Source organism: Crocodylus siamensis, chromosome 2 (assembly GCF_052110815.1).
Source record: "Crocodylus siamensis isolate JL-2025a chromosome 2, ASM5211081v1, whole genome shotgun sequence".
Classification (NCBI taxonomy): Eukaryota; Metazoa; Chordata; order Crocodylia; family Crocodylidae; genus Crocodylus; species Crocodylus siamensis.
In genome coordinates this window covers 48,054,189-48,079,853 of record NC_143396.1, presented here as the reverse complement: position 1 = coordinate 48,079,853, position 25,665 = coordinate 48,054,189, and the positions used below count along the sequence as shown (strand labels likewise).

General features: G+C 43.9%; 1 protein-coding gene across 1 annotated transcript in view; it reads right to left on the bottom strand.

Moving 5' to 3' along the window:
* UBE2K (ubiquitin conjugating enzyme E2 K) overlaps nucleotides 1-25,665 on the bottom strand; it is a 59,629-nt gene that overhangs the window by 29,611 nt on the left and 4,353 nt on the right. The window contains exon 2 of the mRNA XM_090035779.1: nucleotides 2,072-2,165. Within this exon, the coding sequence (XP_089891905.1) occupies nucleotides 2,072-2,165 (94 nt within the window). The remainder of the gene's footprint in view (nucleotides 1-2,071; nucleotides 2,166-25,665) is intronic.

The following is a 25,665-nucleotide window of genomic DNA, read 5'->3' as shown; positions in this document are numbered from 1 at the left end:
CCAGCAACGAGCTGGGCCAGGGTTCCAGACTCCAATGTAGCAATTTGCAGCCTCATGGTTACCTGCTCTAAGCAGCCCAGGCTCTTGGAGGGCTCATGCCTCCTGCCATAGAGCCCATGCTTGCTGCCTGCTACCCACCACAGATGCCGGGCTGCTAGCCACTGCAGTGAGCAGCACAGGCTCCATGGAGGGCAGCAGGGGCCTGCCCAGAGCTGTGGAGGTGCTGAGCAAAATGGCTTCATGTGCAAGGTGCCACCCTACCCTACCTTCTCCATCCTCTGTACACTACCAGTTTTATGAACTGAAGTGGCACTGACCCAACAGAATAAAAGCAGGTCATGTAACTGAAGAAAATACATACACACAGGAGGATGAATTAAGGTTGTAACAGCAACCTTAATTCTAGCATTTCATAACCTCCAAGTGCTTGACTTTGCAACCTTAATATCTTTTCAAGTTATAGCCAATTTTAAGTTGTATTTAGGTTATATACAAAAATTCTACATTTTTTTTAAATAATTCCCATCAGTGGAATGATACTGAGTCCCTGTTACTGACAGGATGGTTCTCTTAGGTCACTGTACAAGACTCTTACCAACTGAGTTTACAAGTGTCAGCAGCACAGATTGTTACTCTCTCCGAGTCAAACACTACAGGGAGAAGACATTTTGCTGGAAGTAAGGTTTGCAGCTATCTGAGGGACACCAAAGAAATGCTGGCATTCAAGATCTGAAGGGGAGTGTTATTAGCAGCTGAAGACCCCATTTGCCCATCTTCTCCCATATTTCAACCAATTCTTAAATTTTTTTCTCCAAGTCAGGCTGCTTCCTCCTCCTCCTTGCTTCCTGGGCAACCAAAAGAGAAGCATTAAGAGCACTGCAGAGTCTCCCTGGTCTCAGTCCGTTGCCAAGGGAAGTGATCATAAATCCTGCTCAGCGGAGATGGAGTATTCTGAGATTTTTTTTTAATGTTACCACCTCTACCAAACTTCTGAGCAAGTAAAATAGCTGTTTTCAGCAATTCCCCTTCAATAACTTTGGGAAAATTTTCAAAGGGATAACAAAAAGACACCTGATTGGTGGTGGGACCTTTACTGAACTTGAAGTCCTTGCTCCAAAGCTCAGAGGAGCTAGTTTCTTACAGATGCTTTAATTTTTTATTTTTTTTTTAAAAAGCACCTCACAAAAAACCCAAACACAGACAAAGCAATATATCCCTAGCACAGGGGTCAGCAATATTTTTGGGTCAAGTGCCTAAAACGCACACAACCTTGACTTGTAAAATACTGGCATGCTAGACAGCAGGGGAGCTGCAAGGGGCCTGATCCTTGTTGTGCCAGTGCAGTCCTGGCCCGAGTGCCAAGCAAAATGTCTTCATGCGTCATGCTCTGGCACAAGTGCCAAGGGGTGCCTACCCTTGCCCTACCATGCTTTGAAATGGTTGACTTTTTGCTGAAGGCTGAACTTTCAGCAGAAAGACTAAGACAGGCATTGAAAATTTCGGCCCAAAATTTAAAAAGTTATACGCATCTGGAAATTCAATGGAAAGGTCTTACAATGGAATGTGTCAAGCGATTTTAATTAAATCTGATTAACTTCCAAATTTCACCTCTCTACAATTAAAGAAAAAAAATCATATTTTAAAACTCCCATACCAGCTTCTTGCAATTCATACTGGACAATTATTCAACATCCTCTAGTCTAGTTTTTCAATGCCCACAGTAGACATTCTCTTTCAAGAACCAGAGATCATTGCAAACAGGTATCTTCATTAAGCAATACCATACACCTTTACAATTCTGTTGCACAGACAAAATTGCAAAGTAAACCCTTACAGGTATATGTTAATATCTGTTCTGCTACAGAACAAGCACTATTTTTCATTTGACCATATATAAACCAGAGCAAAACATTATCAATTTTGTACATTTTGAAGTAGCATAAGAGGTCTCATTTCATTACATGAAGCTCTACACTGCTTTTGATTTTGTAAATTAATTTAAATAACAAAACATCTCAAGACACATAATTTGAAGTTCACAATTTCTTACACAAAAAATAACATTACTTGCCTTCATATGGTGTGTCCGGAGGTCCTGCTATTTCTCCTCTTAATTCTGTAAAATTCTCATCTACAAGATCTACTTTAATTTGATTTTTGCTCGTCTTAAAAATAAAGAGAAACAAACAGTCATGAGTAAGCATTTGATATACAGGGTCCCTAAAAAAAAAAGAGAGAAGGTATTTTAATATTTGAGAGACTTCCAAAATAACCCAATTCAGAAGGCTGTGTTCCAGTTGGAGTTTTAATTCATTTAAAGACAATTTTCTGCAGCATTCTAATTCTCAAAAATGGTATTTATAAAGCTACTATACCAGGCAAGGGAGCTTGGGGGCAAATACAGTAGCTAAAACTACTTTCAATTTTTTTAACTGATTACATTTCAAGTTGATAATGACCCTTGAAATTGACTATTTACTCTGAATATCCAACTGGAAAAATAAATTGACTTGAAGAATTACGTATTTTAAAACTAATTGCTTTAAATAGAAAATAAAATTTCAAGCTTAATCACCACTTTCATTGGAATAAGACGACTTCCCAAAATAGCTTACTGACCTATTTTTTAAATAGTATAGTACTCTGAACATAATAGTGATAGAAGCCTTGTTTTAAAAGCATCTATTCTGCAAGGGGTTAACAGTTATTTATATACCTAAATTCCCCATTCTGTCACCTCCCCGCTTTCACACCCTACACAACACATTTTAAATAAAGTCACTAAGATACAGTTTATCATCTCCAATTTCCCAAAATATTTTCATACTGATTTGATAGAACTGCTTCAGAAATGGATTTAAGCCAGAATGACATATTCCATTCAAATTAGTTGTCCAATTCCACTCCCAGAGACCAGCATTAACAAAGCTTGTTCAAAGTTTTCCAAGCAGAAGAGACTTTTACTACAAAACAAGCTCTGCCTTCAGAAAGATTAATACCAAAAGATTATTCCCAGGTAAAATTCTATACTTACTTTTGTAGGCTAAGTTCACTGCAGAATATGGGCATCCTTTTATTCCCCCGCTACAAACTCCTTGTATGCCTTCATTCCCTCCCCTCTGAATGCAGAGAAACAATTCCTCCAGATCAGGGACCCTACGTGGGTGTCCCCATTCTCACTTCCTTGCTATCACCAGTACTATTTCTTTTCCTTTGGCCTGGGAGGCAAATCATCCATAGTGTCAACATTCCGCATTACTGGAAAAATGAGCAGAGCTGAGAGATAGGTTGGTGTTACACTGGAAAATACTGGTCTTCAACTGATTGTTTGGCCTATAGACCATAAGAGATGATCCTGGGTCTGGCAAGCAAGAGACAGGGACTTTCTATGATTCAATGACTTCTTGTACTTTGCATTTCCCCCTTCCAATTCCATGAATTTCACCAAAGCAATGGTATTCTGCCAAAGACAACAAACTATTCTGGAACTGTGGCACATTCCCATGTGACACGCATAAAAACAATTGAGATTTAAAATATAAAAAAAAATTTTCCTCAGCCAACACGTAGTTCCAAAATTAAGATATTAAACGAATTTAACTCTCTCTTCTACTTACAAACCTAAAACACCAAAAACTGAATCTCCATAATTGAGGATGAATGTCATACTTCAAAAGCAAGGATTCAACCGCACTGTTAGATAAAGAAAACAGCACGTCCTTCCCCAAAAAAACAATTACTTTGAATGGTTTATGAAGTTAGAGACCTTACAAATTAATCTATTCATCAGTTTACAAGTTACAAGCAATTTTAATAGTACCTACTTTCACTCAGTATCAAATCTTTTGCCATCCCAAACAATGTCAATTCAAGTATCATCTCTATATGAAAATGAGAGTTGAACACTTAAATAGATCTTAAGACATTATTTAACAATTTACGATATACTTTCTCTATTCGTAGTTTCATAGCTGGTAGGGTCGGAAGGGACTTGAGCAGATCATCAAGTCTGATCCCCTGCCATGGCAGGAAAGAGTACTGGGGTCAAATGACCCCGGCTATGTGTTCATCCAGCCTCCTTTTAAAAGACCCCAGGGTAGGAGCCTGCACCACTTCTCTTGGAAGTTGGTTCCAGATCCTAGCCGCCCTGACAGTGAAGTAGCGCCTCCTGATATCTAGCCTAAATCTACCCTCTGCCAGCTTGTGACCATTATTTCTTGTCACTCTTGATAGTGCTCAGGGAACAGGGACTCCCCCAATGCCTGCTGGTCCCCCCTGAACAGTTCATAAACAGCCACTAGGTCTCCCCTCAGCCTTCTCTTGTGGAGGCTGAACAGGTTCAGATCCCTTAACCTGCCCTCAGAGGGTCTGCCCTGCTGATCCCTGATCACGCCGGCAGACCTCCTCTGGACCCTCTCCATGTTGTCCACATCCCTCCTGAAGTCCGGCGCCCAGAACTGGACACAGTACTCCAACTGTGGCCTGACAGTGTCACATGGAGGGGGAGTATCACCTTCTTGGACCTTCCTGAGATACATCTGTGGATGTATGACAAGGTACGGTTGGCCTCCCCGATTGCTTCCCTACACTGTTGGCCTATGTTCATTTTGGCATAAATAATGACTCCAAGATCCTTTTCCATCTCTGCACTGACGAGAAGGGACTTCCCCAGCCTGTAGGCATGCTGCTGGTTCTTCCTCCCCAGGTGCATCACTTTGCACTTGTCAGTGCTGAAACCCATCCTGTTCTCATTCACCCATCCCTGTAACCTGTCTAGGTCTGTTTATAGCCTATTCCTCCCTTCTAGCGTGCCCACATCCCCCACATCTTACTGTCATCTGCAAATTTGAACAGGGTGCTTTTTATCCCCTTGTCTAAGTCACTGATGAAGTTGTTGAACAATGTGCACCCAAAGACCAAGCCCTGCGGAACCCCATTGCCTGCATCCCTCCAGATCAAAAATGACCCATCTACCACCACTCTCTGGGTGTGGCCCTCCAGCCAACTAGTGACCCATTGTTCTTCATTAAAAAAGTTCCTCTTTCAGCAGTAACTAAATAGGTAGTGTTTTTATTCAAACAAATTGGAACAACTTTCGTTCAAAATAGCTGCTATTACAACACTGAAAAAGAGAGGTGCAGATTGCCTTCAGTTAAGGCAAGGGTGGGCAAAGTGGCAGATCCAGCCAGCAGCCAGACTGCATTTCCCAGCAGCACCTGCAGCTGGTTTTCATGGAGACCCCAGCATGGCACAGCCGTAACAGCACAGGGCCAGGGTTTTCACGGAGCCGGCCCCAGCAGTGCTAGCAGGGCATGCAGCGGGGTGGGGAGCTGTTCCAGGGCTGAGCCACCACAAAATCCTGGCCCTGGAGCAGCTCCCTGTCCAGTCACATGCCCTGCCAGTGCTGCTGCAGCTAGTCTCCATGGAAACCCTGGCCCTGTGCCATCACAGCCCCATCACTGCTGGGATCTCCATGAAAACCAGCTGCAGCAATGTATTTCCCAGCAGCCCCTGCCCACAGTCTGGCTGCCGGCTGGATGTGCCATTTTGCCCAACCCTGCCTTAACTGAAGGCAATCTGCACCTCTCCCTTTCAGTATTATAATGACAGCCATTTTGACAGAAGGTTGCATTGGCAACTGGCTCAGGTCTATCCCAGAGAGTTGTAATTGATAGGATGGCCTCATCCTGGATCAGTCTCCAGTGGTGTCCCACAGGGATCAGAGCTTGGGCCTGTGCTCTTTAACATCTTTAACAATGACTTGGACGAGGGGGTGGAAAGCACAATGATTAAGTTTATGGATGACACCAAGCTGTGGGGAAATGCAGGCACATCTGAGGATAGGGTAAAGATCCAGGATGACAGACTGGTCCTATGGGCTGAACGCAATCAGATGAGGTTCAATAGGGGCAAGTGCTGGTTCCTTCATCCGCGTAGGAAGAACCTTCACCACAACTCTATGATGGGTGGCGATTCACTGGCTAGCACTGCACCTGAAAGGGACTTGGGAGTGACAATTGACCAGAAGATGAATATGGGTCAACAGTGCAATGAAGTCTCCAGCAGGGCAAACAGAACTCTGGCACGTATCAGCCGATGTGTTGCAAACAGATCCAGAGGTGTTCCTCCCCCTCTAGCTGGCACTGGTGAGGCCATAGCTGGGAGTACCATGTCCAGTTCTAGACACCACTCTTCAGGAAGGATATGGATAAGCTCAAAAGGGTACAGAGAAGGGCCAGCTGTATGATTAGGGGCCTGGAAGATAGGCCCTATGGAAAAGAGACTCTGGGAACTGGGTTTGTTCAGTCTGGCCAGGAGAAGACCAAATGGTGACTTGAAAGCCGCCTACAAATACATCAGGGGTGAACATGCAGATATAGGGGAACAACTCTTCAGAAAGCACCCACAGGGAGGACGAGGACCAAGGAAAAATTTAGGTTGGACATTAGGAAAACTTCTTTTCTGCAAGGATATCTATCTAGAATCTGGAATACGTTCTCAGCAGAGGTGGTGCAGTCACCACCCTTGGAGGTTCAAGAAGAGGCTCAACAAGAGCCTCACTGAGCTCATTTGAGCCCAACAACCTCCTGCCCATGGCAGGGGACTGGACTTGATGATCTTACACCTTACTAGGCCCCCTTTGCACATATTCCAGTCTAAAGTAATCGTTCCATAAGAATATCTAAATCTCCTTGTATAATAATCCAGTCCTTTTTGACACTGGCAATACCCTGGTGTAATCTGCAAATTTTACAAGGACATATCTATACTGCAGCATCAAGGTCTCTGATAAAATCACTTATGATAGGTCCTAAACCCAATCCCTGAGGAACACCACCAGTAACCCTTCTCTGATCAGACAATTCACATTTCAAATACCATGTAAAACAGCACTAATACCGTACTTCTTACTATTGAAAATACCTCCACTGATATTCCTAGGAATGAATTTGCCTATCATACTTGCATTATACTGGAAACTAATATAGACAGCCTGTGATCAAATTATATACTTAGGACTTTCTTCTCAGTTATTTCCAAAAGATAAGATCACAGCTGACTGCAGAAGTTCTTATTCTTAGTCTATGTGCAAAACTATTAAATTTCATCCTTTTTCTATTACTTGGTCCCAAAGATTATCCCATTCTGTCTATACACCAGAATTCTCTTCTATATAGACAATATTTCCAAACAAGTACCAGCAGAATTTCATCAGCACACTCCCAACAAACTTTTGTATCAATATCACTAGTGAAAATAATACACAAATCAGTCCCAAGACTAATCCTTGAAAGACTCCACTGGTGACCTCCTTTCAAGCCATTCAATATTATCCACTTCAGGCTAGGTCTTTTGCCCATTTTCAAATTCCTCTAACTAGTTCCCCTCCCCATTACTTTCCTTTGGTAAATCCATGATGCATTTTATGGTCTTTTCCATTTACTCCCATGTCTTTGTTCTTACCTTCAAAAGTTCTTCTAAAGAGCTCCACACTATTAAAATCAAATTAAAGGCCCTGTAGCTGTGCAGATTACTCTCCTGTTCTTAAATATAGGCCCTGTATCTGCTGCTTTCCAAATATATGAAGTTGTCCCAACTCGATGGATTTGTTAAAAATACAGGCTGCTGGTCTTGCAATCTTATGTGCCAGTTTCTGCTCCAAATCCTGAGACTCCCGAATCTGGAGTTAACTGAATCCTGAGTTTTTCCACCATCTCCATCATGGCAATTTTCATTTCATACCTCTACTAACCATTCTGCCTCCCTGACCCATGTTCAACGCCCATTCTTACTGAAAACAGAGGCAAAACATTTCCACTGCTTTTGTGCCATACCTAAATTATTATATTCTCTACTTTACCCTCATAGTATAGCAGCCCTGCTCCTTTCTACACTATTTTTTGTGACTAAAAAAAAAGAACCCCCCCCAAAAAATTTTTCCTATAAATGTTTCTACCCTTGCAAGGCTTACCTTCAGCTTAACTTTTGGTAGTTCTTATTCTATCCTTCTACATCTTGATCTCAAACACAACATAATATCCTCAGACTTTTTTTTATTCCTTGTAGGCTTATGCCTGAACCCCTTGAGGTTCATCATCCCAATCAGGTTTGGGGCCTTTCTTACAAGTTTTCTTCTTTGATTGGAATAAAGATTCTATTGGTTTTATCACCTTTGACTGTAAAGAACCTATAAAAGTATTCTTTATTCGAAGTCCCTACCCTCCCCAGTCCATCTGACTTCAGTAAATAGCTTTCTGAGTTTATTAAAGTTTGTTTTAGAAATCAAGAACCTTAGCTACACACCTTGTTTCTTTCTACTTAAACTGAATATACTCATGATCACTCAAACGAGTTATTTTCTACAACTATCTATAATTTGCAGTTGTCATTACTTACAACACCACATCTAAAAACTATATCCTGCAGGGTTGATTTAGTGACTTTTTGACAAAAGAAAAACATTAAACTACTTTTTGCATCTTAGATTATGTAGGACCTACCATTATAAGTTACATTATTTCTCCCATATGTTTCTGGGACATTATCAGCAAGATTCATATTTTTATGAGAGACTAGTTGTTTTTTGTTTGTTTGTTTTTTTATTTATATGGAAATCCAACTCCAGAAGTCATGCAGATTTCCAGGACTATCCTCTTTACATTCTGGCCAAAGTGATGTTGACTGAAAGAAACTATTTATTCATAATATTTCTTCTTCTTTTCCAGACTAAAACATCTTTAATGAATGATGCTACCAAACCACATTTACTTTTACTTCTATATGTCTTGAACAAAAGACATACTTTAAATGCCTGTGTTCCAGGCATCTCTCTTCTACCATGTTTCTGTTATCCCTATAACAACCAGTCCCACATCCTGCACCGGTATTCCCAAATTACTCCATTCCGTTGCCTAGCTTCCCATACTTGGTTCTCTAGTCAGATTAGACAATTGTTTTACTAACTGTAATGTCTGTGTAACAACTGTTCTCACTAATATCAGTACTTTCTCCTCCTATCCATCCTTTTACTCACTGATACTCCTTTTAACCATTCCTATATTTAGCTAACAAAATTTCTTCTTCCTGGCTACTAAAACCAGGCACATACGTCTCTCCCAGCCATCTTCCCTCATTTTTTAATTTACAGCTCCTCTTAGCTTTCTCAGGAAGAAGTTGGCATGACTGCTATCACCTGAGAAGCTGGAGTCCTTCTTTCAAAAAATAAATAAACAAATACAAACTTTTTCCTGAATGCTTCCAGGTAGTCAAAATCTTCACTGCACCTACCACTGAACCACCTATTGATCTGTGCTATCTTGTCAAGCCACCCTCTTTGTCTAGGAACCAGAAGAATTTCACACAAGATAACCTGAGCCTCTACTATTTGAGTGCCCTGTCCTGCCAGGCACAATCATCTTAGCAAGATAACAGATGGATATAATTTGTCCCATTCTGAAGAACAAGCAATAGATTCCTCCATGCTCCAGCAGGATCCTTGCTCCAGGAAAGCAGCATGTTCTTCTATCAACATTTCTTTAAAAAGTGTCCGCAGTTGCAAAGACCTGTCTCACTTGAATTCTGGTATCTCTTTCTTTTACCCTTCTGTCTGTGGATCATTCTGTTTTCTCAATCTTTGGTGTTTCATCCTCATGTCTCTTTGTACCCCTACCCCCAGCTACTTCCATTGCCGCCTAAGCTTTCTCTTCCTTGCTACACCATCTATTTCTGCCTTTTCCCCTCTCCATTTTCCAGTGAAGCAAAAAACTGTTCCTCAATACTACTGATCAATCAATGATAAAAAGGAAAAAGGTCAGAAAACCTAAGTGCCACAATGCATGCCACCAATATAGGAACACTCTAAGAAATGAAACACTGTTGTCCTAAACATTCACCCTTACCCTGCAAACTCATCACCACCCAAAATATTTTAAAATATTTAGTATCAAAAGAAAGGATATCAAAGTTGAGCACATATTTTTAGAAGTTTTGCTAATGAGTTTTCTTTATACTATACCTACACCCTTAAACCTGCAAATATGTGAAAAGTGCTGATAACATTAATTGCTACAAACACAGTGGAAATTCTACTGGATCAACAAGTTTGAAGCAGCTATAGGACACTAACAGCAGAAGCACTACAAGTGAATTTTAGCAATACATTTTCCAACGCCTATAATGATGTCAATGATGCACAGCATCAGATGACAGAGCAAGTGTCCAGTGTCAGATTATCAGCATACAAATGCCTGCTACAGAACTGGCAATTTCTAGATGGTCTGTACTAGGCATTACAAAAATGTGCACTGCAAAATATTTATGTAGTAATTACACATACAAATGTGTACGCAGTAATTGAAAAAATAAGTAGTAATTACTTCCAATTTGGATATCAGCGTTAAAGGTGGGTGACTGAAAAACCTCTGCCCATCAGTCATGCTTGCACACAACTCACCACAAACTTGTTACTGGGTGACAGAAGCATGCGGATAAAGAGTCTAGCATAGGCTGAACTGGAACTGACCTTATACTGATCTGTAAATAACAGGGTTTTTTGTCAAGCACAATTTAAAGTTCAACATTACTCTAATCTTAATTCCTAGACACAGAAATTTACCCAAGATCAGCATTCCCTCTAAAATGTGTGGCGTGCGCAGCTACGCAGAAATGCTCATGCCACACAGCCAGGCACGCATGCTGCGCAGTTCTGAGGGAATACTGCTCAAGATACATGCAGAAGGCCCACATTCTACCTTAACCAGGCCTACAAACATACATGCATATATGCAAAGTCTAGTGAGCAAAATATAATGTATTTAACCATACTAATTTTGCATCAAATTTGACACGATATTCATTATGTTTTAAATGCAAAACAAAATGCATGCCGTTTATAATTCTGTATTTAATTCAGATAGTTCCATTTATGACTAAATTTATATTCAATACATGTTACCATATCAAAACTATCTTAAGATGTAGTTTAAAAAGTCTCACTGAGGTGTGTCTAAACTTTCACACACTATTTTGAAAAGTCACATCAAATGTTTGTGCAAAATGAAGCAAGGGAACTTTCAAAGGCACAAAGTTTTATCAAGAAATTGATTTAGATTAAGGTAGAGTACAACTTTAATGCATAACAGCTATTCCAAAAAACTCCCCATGCAGATGAGCTTCTACAGACCTTGAATGTTTCATAAAAGCTGCAGTTGTTATTTAAGAGCTGACACACATTTGTGGGTTCAGTGCGGGGGGGGAGTGTAATATTTTTCTCCCTGTCTTTTTCATCAAGGCCTCTTTCACTCTGATTTGACATTTTTTCTTTACATCTACTTAATTTTTGCTCTACAGAAAAGACCTTCTAGAAAAATCTTTAGGCACACAAACAAAAGCTAAACAATACTATCTACTCAGATAAACATGTTTGGCTTTAATTAACAGATGAGTTTTAAAATTCAGTACTTTGGTAAGAATGGTCTAATGAGCCAGAATGCAAAGGTACTGCCCACGCTCAGAACATCAGTCATTTTTGTTTGAGATGCACATGGATACATGTAACATACGCTGGAGGGAGGCTGAATTCAATAAGGTGACTGGAGCACGCAAATGTACCCAACTGGCTTCATTTCTTTCAAGGCCACAGCACGCTTTGCTAGTTACATGGCGTTATGAACTTCTCAAATTCAATGGTTCTAGCAATCTGATTGGCTCTCTAGAGCTCAACCCTAATGTAAGCATGGCTATAAATATTCTTGTAGTCTTCCTTAAAAGCTCCACAATGCATTCTAAAGGCCAATTTGGGCAAAAGTTTGCAGGGAGGCACAGGCTGGCTTTTTGTTAGCATAAATTTTGCTTGGCCCCCTATGAGAGGCTGTTTTTTCCCTGCAGAAGTGACTCTGCAATTAGATTTTTAAGGATAACCATTTTCCCTAAGATAACACATATCCTTATATTTCCAACTTAGACCATCAGTGAATATCAATTGTTTCTGCTTAACAGTGTGAGGAAAGCACTTAAAGTTTATGTCTTCAAAGGCTACAAAGGCCTCCAGATGCAGGGCTTCAACAACACTCATGGGGGGGGGGGGGGGGCACACTGGCTGCAGGCGCTCTCCCTACTTGCCTCTTGAGATTCAGGGCAAGTCATTTCAGCCCACAGCCTGTAGAGGTAGGCACTTTCTCTCTAAACCATACACTGTAATATGCATATATTAATGCAATAAGACATTTCACAGAATCAATTCCAACACTGCATTTTTCCCCCCAAGGGGTAGAGAATCCGCAAGAAAAGTAAACCAACAAAAATTGTAAGAAATGTCAACAAATTTTAAAAATTGAGAAAAGGACATCAGACTCTCACAGAAAGGGTAACAGGAAACAACACAGCAGTGAAGAAACCTAGTTACAACTCTCCCTGGTGTTAAGCTCAGGACTAAAGCACCACTTTGTCATTTTTAGAGGCATTCAGACCAACACAATACTAATCAGGGTGAATAAACCTATGGCCAATTCAACCAGGAATGAAGTAACACACTCATGCATAGACAGGTTTATCTATCCACAACACACAAGGTTGCAGAATCTGCATAAACAACACTGAACTCCACAGATGGGCAGCATATCCAAATACATGAACTGACCTGTGTGTGCAGGTCCCTTTGTAGTACACTGGCTGTGAATTGCAACCAAGACCCAGGTCACACAATTTCTTTTTTAATTCTACTTATGAGTTCATCCACATAAATTTCATACAGGACAAAGCTCAACATCACAACACCTAGATGCCATAATGACTCTAGATGTAAGTTATTAGCCTGGGTGAAAAATACCTCTGTCACCATCCTAATCATCTCCCCCACCCACTCACAAAAATACACACCTATTTATTTCAGTATTTGTTAACTTCTCATCCCAAATGAGTAAGCTCTGCTCCTCTTCACCATTCTACCACTTTAAAGGAAACCTTTCTTGCTTTATATCACCTGCCTGGGTACACTAGAAATTATAGATTCATTGATATACCAGTCCGACATCAGATCAGTACCAATATAAATAAAACTGTCTGTGTTGGAAACTAGCCTGATAATTTGGTCGATAAAATGCCTGTGCCTGCATGCAGCCACAATGCAGCACCCAGGCAGCAAAGAGCACAGCCAGCAGCATGGAGAGCTGCCTCCAGCTGGTAAGTCCATTGTGGTGGCAGGGAAGGAAGGGAGGGAAGGGGCAGATCAACCCCTCCAGGGTGAGGGAAGGGACAGGGGCAGAGGCAGGCACTGCCCAGCCAGGGCAGGGCAGAGGACAGGATGGACCCATGGTGTGTTTTGGGGGGGGGGGGGGGGGGGGCAGGCAGCTCATGTGCCCCCAGAGCTGCACAGGGCAGGCGAGCGGGTTGGAGCCAGGCTCTTCTTGCCGGGGTCTGGCCTCAGGACAGGGGTTATGGAGGGGGCTGCAGCCACCCCAAATTCTGCCATAGCTCCCTCCCACCACTGCTGCCACACACCCAGAGCAGCCACAGTTCTTCCCGGCTCAACCCTGCCACCTGCTGGAAAGAGCCATGGTTGCGCCAGGCACACACTGGGAGGGAGCTACAATGAGATCTGGGGTGCCCGCAGCCCCCTCTGTAGCTGCCCCGAGCCTAGACCACGGCGAGAAGAGGCCAGCGCAACTCCAGCTCCAGCCCTCAGCTGCAGCCCATGCATCCACCCCATGCAGATGAGGGGGCCACATACCCCCCATGCCCTACCAGGGTGCGTGCAGCTGTAGGAGCCCCCCCCCTCCCCAACCAACTGTGGGTCTATCCTGTGCCCTGCCCCAGCTGGGCAGCACCTGCACCCGCCCCTTCCCTCCACAGGGAGGGATGGATCTGCCCACCCCATCTCTTCCCTCCCCTCTTCCCTTCCACAATGGACTTACCAGCTGAAGGCAGCTCTTCATGATGTATTGGAAATCAAATTATTATCAGCCAATGTGCCTCTTTAAAAATCAGATATCGGTGTCGGCCCCCAAAAGCTCTATCAGTGCACCCTTACTAGAAACCCTGTAATTTTTATATCTTAACTTTCACTTGGACCTACATATTCCTTCCTCTTCCTTTCAAGGCAAAAACAAAAGCTTCAGAGTTTTTGCATGCTGTATCTAGTACTTAAAATACAAGCTTAACTTGAAAAACAGGAACAGAAAACGTTAAAATATGTTCAGCAGTGTTAAATGTGCTGTTTTCCACTTATAGTAAAACTGAATGTTGAATGATTTCCATGACCTGGGAAGTTTTATGAAAAAATGTACATCTTTTTTGTTTCTCCATTTTGGACAAGTTTGTTAAATCAAGTTTGCTACCTTTATCAGAAAGTTTGATATTAAGCAGAATTTTTGTACAGCTCAAAAATCCTGAAGTCCTGATTAGAGAGTTAGAATTTTCATGATTCGAAGAAGGTTATATTGTGTGACCATCCAAAACCATAGCAGCCTGCCTGTGGTCTTGACATTTCTGGTTCAGGAAACTTTTTTTTTTTTTTTTTTTTTTAAATGAAAGTTGATGACTTAAAAACCAAGATTACTGTAAGGCTGCTCTCACTTTTTACAGACATGGTAAAAGTTAAATTTTGTAAATAGAGAAATAAAATGAGATATTTTAACCAAAAGGTATTTTAAGTTTGAAATTTCTGTACCTAGCAAAAGTTAAGGAGATGAACTAAATTCAGAGTTTGAATTATAGGGGAGCTTAGGGAGGCTGAGCCCCCCCCATAAGAGATGAGACCCCCCCTGTAAGATTTGAAAAATCAACCTGGGAGAGCAAGGGGGAAGTCTCCAATTTTATTAGGGCATCCTGATAGGCAGCCCAGTTTTTGTGGGGGGTATTTTGCAGACCTCCCCCAAGAGTCCAAGTGCAATTTGAATCCTGACTACTAGATTCAACAGGCAAGTACCTCATAAAACCCTTTTTCCACCTATTTTAATTCCATAGTAAAAATGTTCTTTAGGCCAGCACCTAGCATAAAAATGACTTGAGAAAAGGTCTTAAAATAAAAAAAAATTCATCGTTCCCTTTCATCGGAAAGGAACAATGAAACAAAACAAGACCCCCAAGCAATAATATTCTGTTCAGTTATACAATCTAAGTAAAAAAACAAATCCCAGACTGAAGGATTTTAAAGTTTAATACAGCCACATACAATACACTACTTCAGTCTTATTGGCAAAAATGTAGGAAGTTTGGAGAAGGCTATTTTTTAAAGGCTTTTTTAAACAAATGTGTTTTCAGAACATGTTTAAGTCAAGAGATTTTCTAACTTCAAACGAATAAAGTTTTTTCCAGTGTAAATCGTGATACAGAACCAACATGAGAAACATAAGAATGCAAAATGCATCATTTTAAGATGGGAGAGGAATGAAAAAGATAAAGCTGCCTACACATGTGCTGGTTTATGTTCCAATTAGAACACTTCAGCATGGCCTTACCATCACATGCATAAGTCCCTGTATGTTTTTAAATGGCCATGGGGGCCACATGATAGGCAGCCAGGGGCAGATAAATATTAATTTTCTAAATTTGTTAAGGGCCCCGCGGGCCGGTTAGAATGGCCTGGCAGGCTATATCTGGTCCACGGACTGCCTTTTGCCCACCCCTACGTTAAAGGCACAAACAGAAATGACAATTTTTACCTGACCTGGCCCCAGAAAGCAGTAGATAGCCGTGACCAAATACAAGTGCACAGCTGCAAACAGCCTAAAAAATGGCCGACTGGGTGAAAATCTGACCCTTCATTACAAGGCATCAGATATTACAAAATGTAGCCTCTATTATAGCTTGCGTCTGTGGAGCTCCCAGCCTGTTGCTGTTTTCGGGGGCGGGGGGGAAGGGTGGGGGAGAAGAAGGAGAAGGAGTTCAATCTGAGAGGTTTTCAGGTCCCATGGACAGTGGGAAGGGTATATTGCAGCCCCCACCCCCATCCCAAGGTGGGGGGGCTCCAATTCACCCACCCCAGCCCCTCAGCACTAGCTAGGAAGCCTCAAGAATGAGCTCCCTCCACTGCCTTTTCCCCTCCCATTCTGAAAACAGGAGGCACTGGCAAAGAGCCTGGCCATTGCTAGGGGAACCTGGCAGCAAGCAGAGCTAGATTCCCCTCCCTCCTGGAACCAACCCTGAACTTCTGTTTGGTCTGAGGTAATGCTGTAACTTGGAACACTTAGCAAAATCCTTCTGAGTTACAGCCAGGAGCTGCACTTCTGTCTGAACCCTTATAGAAAGCATCCTAGATTTCATAGGCATTAGGGCTGGAAGGGACCGCACAAGATCACTGGGTCTAGCCCCTGACACAAGGGGTAGGAAGTCTGCCCCCACGGATGGTGGGGAGCATCCAAATGTGCCTTAAAGGCATCCAGAGTAGGTGTTTACACCACTTCTGGGGGAAGTCTGTTCCAGACTTTAGGAACTTGACAGCAAAGAAGCTTTTCCTTATGTCCAGTCTAAAATAGTCTTCCTGAAGTTTGGGACTGTTAGACCTAGTCTTCACTTGGGGTGTCCTGAAGAACAGACATTCTCCCAGTTCCTGGTGCACACCCCTAATATATTTAAACTAGGCTTTAAACTAGGCTCACTGGGGGAAGGGGAAGACTAGGGTGGAGGACTCATCGGACTGCCAGACCAAGCAACACCCACAAGTACAACCAACCCAGCCTCGACCGACGAGCGAAACATATACACAGGTAACCAACAGGTGTCACAGTAATGCTGAAAGGGGACCAGTACACACATCCACAGGAAGCCTCAAATGCCTCTACACAAACGCTCGTAGTTTGGGAAACAAGCAGAAGGAACTCACCCTCCTGCTAGCTGACACCAACCTGGACATAGCGGGGATCACTGAAACGTGACGGGACTCAACGCATGACTGGGCAGTGAATGTCAAGGGCTATAGGCTGTACAGGAGGAACAGGATAGGAAGGAAAGGTGGGGGCGTGGCACTTTACATTAAGGAGGAATACCCATCCTCGTCAATTAACAAAGAATCAGAGGAAGGGCACTCTGAAGTGCTTTGGGTTAGAATACAAGGCAGCCCAGGTGAAAGAGACTTAACAGTGAGGGTCTACTACAGACCTCCCAACCAAGGGGAAGAGCTCAACCAGGAATTCTTAGGTCAGCTCATGGAAGAAGTGAAGTCAAAGAATGTGGTAGTCATGGGGGACCTGAACTTCCCGAACACCTGCTGGGAAGCGCAGTCAGCCAGATCTGACCGCTCATGTAGGTTCTTAGCCAGAATGCAGGACCTCCATCTAACCCAGGAGGTGCACAGCCCCACCAGGGGAGACGCCTTGTTGGACCTGGTGCTGGCCACGGGAGACAACCTGGCGAGGATGCTGCGGGTGCTCGACCATCTGGGCGACAGTGATCATCGCCTGCTGGAATTCACCATCCAGTGCAAGGTGGCAAAGGCCTGCAGCAAGGCAACAGCCCTAGATTTCAGGAGGGCGGACTTCAATGAGCTAAGGAGAATAGTTGGGGAAGCACTGAGGTCCCGGAGGGGAGGGGAGTCAGGTGTCCAACGAGAGTGGTCGCTCCTTAAGGAGATGATCCTCCAAGCCCAAAGGGAGGTAATCCCAACATGGATCAAAGGGAGCAGGAGGGCACACAAGCCCCCATGGCTCACCAAAAGCATCTGGGAATGTCTCCTAGCTAAAAGAGAGGCGTACACCCAATGGAAAGGAGGGGCCATCACCAGGGATGACTATACTGCAGTTGCTCGGGGACATAGGGGGGCAGTCAGGAAGGCCAAGGCAGAGATGGAACTAGGACTAGCTTCCCATATTAAGGACAACAAGTCCTTTCTTAAATACAGAGGGGGCAAAAAGAAGGCTCCGGGTAATGCGAGGCCCCTGCAGGACATGCCAGGAAATTTGGTCGTCACACCAGACGACAAAGCCAACATATTTAACCATTTTTTTCCTTCCATTTTCCAAAGCAGGGACTGGAACAGTCACACCCCTGCTGGGCCCCCCACAGGCCTCAGAGGAGGCACAACTAGGCCAAGGGTTATTGAGGAATGAGTTAGGCAACTTCTGCAGGGACTGGATGTGTTCAAGTCAGCTGGTCTGGACAATCTCCACCCTAGAGTACTAAGGGAATTAGCTGAGGTCATTGCAGGACCCCTGGCACGGCTTTACGAGCACTCGTGGTGCTCTGGAGTGTTGCCAGAGGACTGGAAGAGGGCCAACATGGTTCCCATGTTCAAAAAGGGGAAGAAGGAGGACCCGGGAAACTATAGGCCAGTTAGTCTTACCTCAATCCTGGGCAAGCTTTTTGAGAAAATTATTCTGGCGCATATCCACGAGGGGCCAGCAGGGGAGATCATGCTTAGGGGCAATCAACACGGGTTCATCAGTGGCAGGTCCTGTCAGACCAACCTGATGGCCTTCTATGATCAGATCACCAAATCATTAGATGCAGGGGTAGCAGTGGACATAGTCTTCCTGGACTTTCGGAAGGCCTTCGACACTGTCTCTCACCCTGTTCTCATTAAGAAACTGGGGGACTATGGTGTCGACACCCACACAGTCAATTGGGTCGCCAACTGGCTGGAGGGCCACATGCAGAGAGTGGTGGTGGATAGGTCATTTTCGACCTGGAGGAATGTGGGCAGTAGGGTTCCGCAGGGCTCGGTCCTCGGGCCCGCACTGTTCAACATCTTCATCAGCGACTTGGACGAGGGTGTCAAAAGCACCCTGTTCAAATTTGCTGATGACACTAAGATGTCGGGGGATGTGGGCACACTAGAAGGGAAGAATAGGCTACAAACAGACCTAGACAGGTTACAGGGGTGGGAGGATGAGAACAGGATGGGATTCAACACCGACAAGTGCAAAGTGATGCACCTGGGGAAGAACAACTGGCACCATACCTACAGGAACTCCATTCTTGTCAGTACAGAGGCAGAAAAGGATCTTGGAGTCATCACTGACTCCAGGATGAACATGGGCCAGCAGTGTGGGGATGTAGTCAGGAAGGCCAACCACACCTTGTCATGCATCCAGAGATGCATGTCAAGCAGGTCCAAGGAGGTGATCCTCCCCCTCTATGCGGCACTAGTCAGGCCACAGCTGGAGTACTGCGTTGAGTTCTGGGCGCCGCACTTCAAGAGGGATATGGACAACATGGAGAAGGTCCAGAGGAGGGCCACTCGCATCATCAGGGGGCAGCAGGGCAGACCCTATGAGGAGAGACTACAGGACCTGAACCTGTTCAGCCTCCACAAGAGAAGGCTGGGGGGGGGGGAATCTAGTGGCCTGTTACAACTAGTCAGGTGGGACCAGCAGGCACTGGGGAAGTCCCTGTTCCCCCGAGCACTACCAGGAGTGACCAGGAATAATGGTCACAAGCTGGCAGAGGGTAGATTTAAGCTAGATATCAGGAGGTGCTACTTCATGGTCAGGGCGGCTAGGATCTGGAACCAACTTCCAAGAGAAGTGGTGTTGGGGACCCTGGGGTTCTTTAAGAGGAGGCTAGATGTACACCTTGCTGGGGTTGTTTGACCCCAGTACTCTTTCCTGCCATAGCAGGGGGTTCGAACTAGATGATCTACTCAGGTCCCTTCCGACCCTAGAAACTATGAAACTATTTATAGGCCGCCACCAAGTACTCCGAGCCTTTGCTTTTCCAGGCTGAAGAGTCCCATGTCTCTCAGCCTTTCCTCATAAGACTTGTTCTCTTATCTTCTGATCATGTGCATGGCTGTCCTCTGGACTCTCAAGCTTTTCCACATCCTTCCTAAAGTGCGGAGCCCAAAACTAGATGCAGTACTCTAACTGCAGCCTCACCAAGGCCGAGTACAGCAAGAGGAGGACTTCCTGGGTCTTGCTTGAAATGGATCAATAGATGCAAGCCAGGGTTTTGTTTGCTTTATCGGGTGCAGCATCACATTGGCAGCTCATGTTCATCTTGTGCATGGCTGTCTGGTGCCTCCAGTTGCAGGGAGGGACACATGCCCCCCTGACACCAGTCAGCAACCAGGAGGGGGATCCCGCTGGCAGGGTGGGAGGTCCCCCATAAGGCAATTTCACTGGCTCCAGGGGCACCAATCTCACTCATTATAGAAGCGGCCGCACCACTTCCGGAGCTCCATGACCACTTCCAGAAGTGGCACGGCCACTTTTGCTGGTATCCTTGCTCCCAGCCAGCGCTTGCAGGGTGGCTACTGGTGCTCCTGCCTGCCCACTGGCTACACGGGGGGCATGGCTTGACAGGGGGCATTCTGGCACTCTCAGGGGCTGCACATATGCCCTCATGCGCCCCTATATATCACCCCTGATCTTGTGGTCAATCATGACCGCCAAGTCCCTTTTGGTCATGGTGCTAGCAAGTGTAGCACTGCCAAGCCTACAAGTGTCATGCGGATTTTTTTCCCCCCAAGGTGGAACACCTTGCATTTCTCAGTGTTGGGTGGATCAAAACTTGATGGCATTCACCTTGCAAGCCATCCAGGTCAGCCTGAATTGCCAGCCTATCCTCTAGGGAGACCACACTTCCCCATAGTTTGGTGTCATCATCCTTTGGTCATTTTTAAACACGTAGGGGCTTAATACACCGGACAGCAAAGCACTTTAATTAGAATGGCTCTCTGGGAACCACTCTAATTAAAACACCTAACCCCACCCCTGAGCACGCATATAGGCAGCCTTAGTGTTTAAAATTTTAATACAATCTTAGTTTTATTACATTAAAGCTTTGATATAACAAATCCTTATGCAGTCTAGGTCCTAGCTAAGATTGTTTCTCTGTGTATTTTGAAGCACAATGGGATAAAGCCCTAGGCTAGCAATCCCTAATGTTTATTGCATTTCCATTAAGTAATCTGCATTTTCAGTCCATTGCCCACCTCCTCAAAAACCCGGGACTTAAAACTTACTGATGATTATTTTCAGAACATGTTTACATTATATTCTCAGGTGGCCCATCTCTGTTCCCCAGGTATTAGCTCTCTGAGTGGGACTGCCAAACAGAACCCAGAACTACTTTCCCCTCACCATACAAGTGATGAGTCAGCAGCAGCTCATCTCTCTGGGCTCCAGGTATTTTATCTGATCTCAAAGCAACCCAGTTCATCAGCCTACCCTTTTGGCTCCACTGGTCCTCCCTACTTACAAACTGTCAAAAGCCTGAAGAAAGTACATTGCAATAACTGAGACATGGGATGATGCTGGCCTGGACAAAGTTTAAGCTATGTTGAGGGAAGTCCAAACTGAAAATAAAGCACAACAAGCCTGAGTGGCAGGCAGCAAGTGATCACAGGATGTTAATACTGTTTTAATTACAGTTAAGCTTCCTAGGAAGGGATCTTACAAACAAGTTTTGTTGGACAACTTTAAGCAAGGAGAACCTGAATATCACTGGTGTGTCACTGGCTATGAAGCACTCTCATCAGATGCAATGCAGAGGCATTCATGCTCTTCCAAATCCACAGTTTAGATACAAAAACCCAGATTAAGAAACATAAAGATGTAAGACTGCATGTAACTTTTTATACACCCTTTTCTTTTTAATACGATATAGTTGAAAAGTTAGTGGATGATGTAATAAGCAGTTTGAATAGGACTTTGAATTGCCAATTTTAGATGCAAATATAAAAGACTGTTTATTTCAGGCAGTGATCCCATAGTCCTACAATTAAATTCCTACTGAGATCACTAGCAGTTCTACATTCAAAGGGATTGCAAGATTAGACTTGACTCCAACAAATTGTGTTAATTCTTTTACACAGTCTAAGGACTTGTCTATGCAGAAAAATAGTAGGGTTCCTATAAGCATCCAGTTCCCTTGTGCATCCTTGTTCCACATCTCCCTAATATAACCATGTTGGTTAGGGGCATGAAAAGATTATACTGCTAACCAATGAAGCTCTGATGGCAAACTCCTTCCACTCAACCTGGACACCACTATGCCACCAGAAGAGGGCTGCAGGCAAGGAGGGTCAGAAGAATAGGCTAATGACACATGCTACTTTTCCCTCCGTGGCCATAGTAGAAGCATATATGTAAAGACATAAGAATGCCAAGACAGACTACACAAAACTACAAAGAGAGAATATGGAGCAAATGTCCACATAAGAAGATAGTGCAGGATTGCTATTGTGCTTTAAATTCACACCCTAACCTAGTATACAATAGCTTCCTTATATAGGTAAGTTCCAAACAAAAGCTTTTATACAGTTCACCTCCAAATAAATTTAAAAAACCCTAACAATAAATTGTAAATAGGGTCCAGTCTATACTGCCTGATTATGTAGCAGGAGTTATTGACTTGTGAATTTTTAATAAACTACCATAAAAACAGACTATATGTGATTTTTAATGCATAAACTATCAGACCTCAAAACAGCTGGATTTTAGTTTACAAAACAGATTCCCCCCACCCACCTAAATAAAAATATTCCCAATTCAGAACTTTGTAAGTGTTTTCAGTGCATAATCTGAAGGGAAAATGCAAAGTAAACTACAAGTGCAAAAAGTATATTTTGTCTCCAGAGTACGCAACAGAAAATTATTCGTAAGTTTCATGCACTTTAGACCATAACCGTGAACAAAATTGTTTCTCTCCCTAAACAGACGCAATGCTTTATCCAGAGAATGTCACAAGATAAAAGACACTTCACATATTAACTAGGAAATATAATTAGATGTTTTCAAGCATACTTATCTTTTCTTAATCCACTGGTGGCAATTATTCTAAAACAAAAAAAAAATTACATGGACAATGAAATGAATCTTTAAAAAGTTATGAAAGCAGGCCAGAAACCATTTAACTCTTCAATATAAAACTTAAAAATTACATGATAGATGAATACTAACTTAACAGTCAGAAGAGAAAATAGTTTGTAAGTTTGTTATCATGTTTCAACACGAGTCTTCTCCACACTGTAAAAGACAACTTTAAAACAAGATTACTGCAAGCAGCAGTATTAAAGATGTTAGCTACAATTCAGCTTTATTTTCAAGTATATTTTAGTTTATTGTGACTGAAATTTTTAAAAATACTAATGCTTTCTGACTGCTTATTGAGTAAAATGAACTGAACAAAACATGAATTTGTGGCTGCTGTAACTAGAGCAGTAGTCAGCAGTGTTTTTGGGCTGAGTGTCAAACACACCTCAAACCTTGACCCACACCTTGACTTGGTGTGCCGGGGCAAACAACAGGGGAGAGGCCACAGTTGTGCTCCCCAGCCCGTTCCTGCCACTCACCCCAAAGTGCACATGCAGCTGCTGCTACCGCACAGCCAGTGCCAGGGCTCCAGACCTCGGTGCAGCTGTTTGCACTTCCCTGCTGCCTGCCACAGAGCACAGGCTGGTTGCAGCAGGGCTTGCAGTCTCCCAACCACCTGGGCCAACTGGGATATCCTGAGCAAAATGGCCTTGTGTGCCATGCTCTGGCATGGTTCCAGGGGTAACAACACCTGAACTAGAGTGATTCTTCTCTGAACTGAGCTCCTGGCCAGGCTTCTGCCCAGTAAGGCTGTATGCATGAAGCTCCAACCCTCTGGCCTTTCACAGACCAGAGAGCCTGGCCTTTGGTGGGCACAGCTGGAGTGGCTGATGTGCCTCCTGCCTGACCCATGTGGCCAGGTTGGGCAGGAGCCACACCAGCTGCTGCAGCTGCATCCACATGGCCCAAAGCAGCACACAGAAACACCATGCAGCACCAGCCCAGCCCAGCTGCATGCCAGGGACTCAAGGCTGAAGAGGGGGAGCAGGGAGAAAGCAAGAACACAGTGTGGCACCTGCCCAGCCAGGCCCAGATAACCCATGGCTCCCTCCCCCCTCATTAGACCCTGGCATGCAGCTGGGCTGGTGCCAAATTGTGGGCTGGTGCTGTGCATGCATGGATGAGCAGACAAATACGCGCAAGCTCCCCGTGGCACTCCATGCAGTTGCTCCCTCACCCCGAGTCCCCAGCACACAGCCAGGCTGGGTGGGTGCTGCACTGTGTTCCCTCACGGTGCTTCAGGCCACATGGGTGCTGGAGTGGGCTGGCACTTCTCCTGCCCAATCCAGCCACATGCCAGTGACTTGGGTAGGGGGCACAGGGAGAGCTGCAGAGAGCTCATGTATGTGTTTGTCTGCGCATGCATACGCAGCTCTCAAGAGCTTACCAAAACTTGCTCAGTGGCCCTCCAGCCCAAATAATTGCCCACCCCTGCTATATGGGCATGATGTTAAGCATTTTTTAGTTTTCTGATTTTCATCAGAACAAAAAAGGTAATAGATTCATAGATGTTAGGGTCGGAAGGGACCTCAATAGATCATCAAATCCAACACCCTTCATAGGCAGGAAAGAGTGATGGGTTCAGATGACCCCAGCCAGATGCCCATCCAACCTCCTCTTGAAGACCTCCAGGGTAGGTGAGAGCACCACCTCCCTTGGGAGCCCATTCCAGATTTTGGCCACTCTCACTGTGAAGAAGTTCCTCCTAATGTCCAGTCTAAATCTGCTCTCTGCTAGCTGATGGCCATTATTTCTTGTGACCCCCAGGGTTGCCTTGGTGAGTAGAGCCTCACCAATTCCCTTCTGTGCCCCCATGATGAATTTATAATGAATTAACAAATTACATGAAATATCAGAATTGGCCAAATGCAGCTCTCAAAAGCTGCCACATTACGTATCAAACACAAGGAAAGTTGTCAAGCTGAACATGAAGCCCTTCAATTGACCCTACTTTACTTGGCCAATTAACCCCAATTAACTGAGTCCCTGGCCAAGTTGCAAGCCTGGTCAAATAATCATGCAAAAAAATTAACATTTCAGTGACATTTGTCATAATTACAGTTCGTAATGAAATGCTGCAATCATGAAAGTACTAGTACTAGGAATACCCAAATTATTCTAGCTACTAGTATTCTCAAAATACAAAGCAACACTACTCAAAGGTCTTGAGGAACAACCGTATCATTTGGATAAGCAGGTTTTGGACAAAGATCCAAGTTAACGAGTAAATTCTGAAAAATTTGCTTCAGAACTGGGAACCTAAAATATAATCTTCTTAAAGCATTCTGGTAAATTCCTTAGCTTTAAAAGCAAGCTACTTTTTGGTTCTCATAAGATGAAAACAAACTAACTGCAAAACAGTCTTTTGAAAGTCATCTGGTATACAGAACCATACAACACTACATTCTCTTCTAGTCATGGCTGTCTCTGGGGGGAGGCTGGCAAATTGGGGCAACTGCCCTGGGCCCTGCGCTTTGGGGGCCCCCAAGAGCTTGATTGGCTTTGCATCCAGCTGCTTGCTGGCCTTTCCCCCACCACTGCCACATCCAGGCCCCGCACAGGCTGATTTGCCCCGGGCGCCTCACCCTGCTACGGTCATTTCTGCCCCCAGTACAGCCTGGGTGACATAAACCATGGCCAACATAGAATTCAGGAAATAAGTGGTGTACTATATCCTAAAGAACACAGAAATACTATGTACTTGTTTACCTGGGAAAGCTTGAGGAGTTATACCCACCTTGTGAACACTGTTATTCCAAAATAACAATGGCTTTTTCGGTTTTGTTTAAACATCTCACAGTGAGCCATAAAATAAAACATACTCTTACACCAGAATAAAAGCATTTTACACGGACATTCATGCCAGTATGATATTATTTTAAGTCAAAAACCCTTCCCCTATAGACAAGGCCTATGC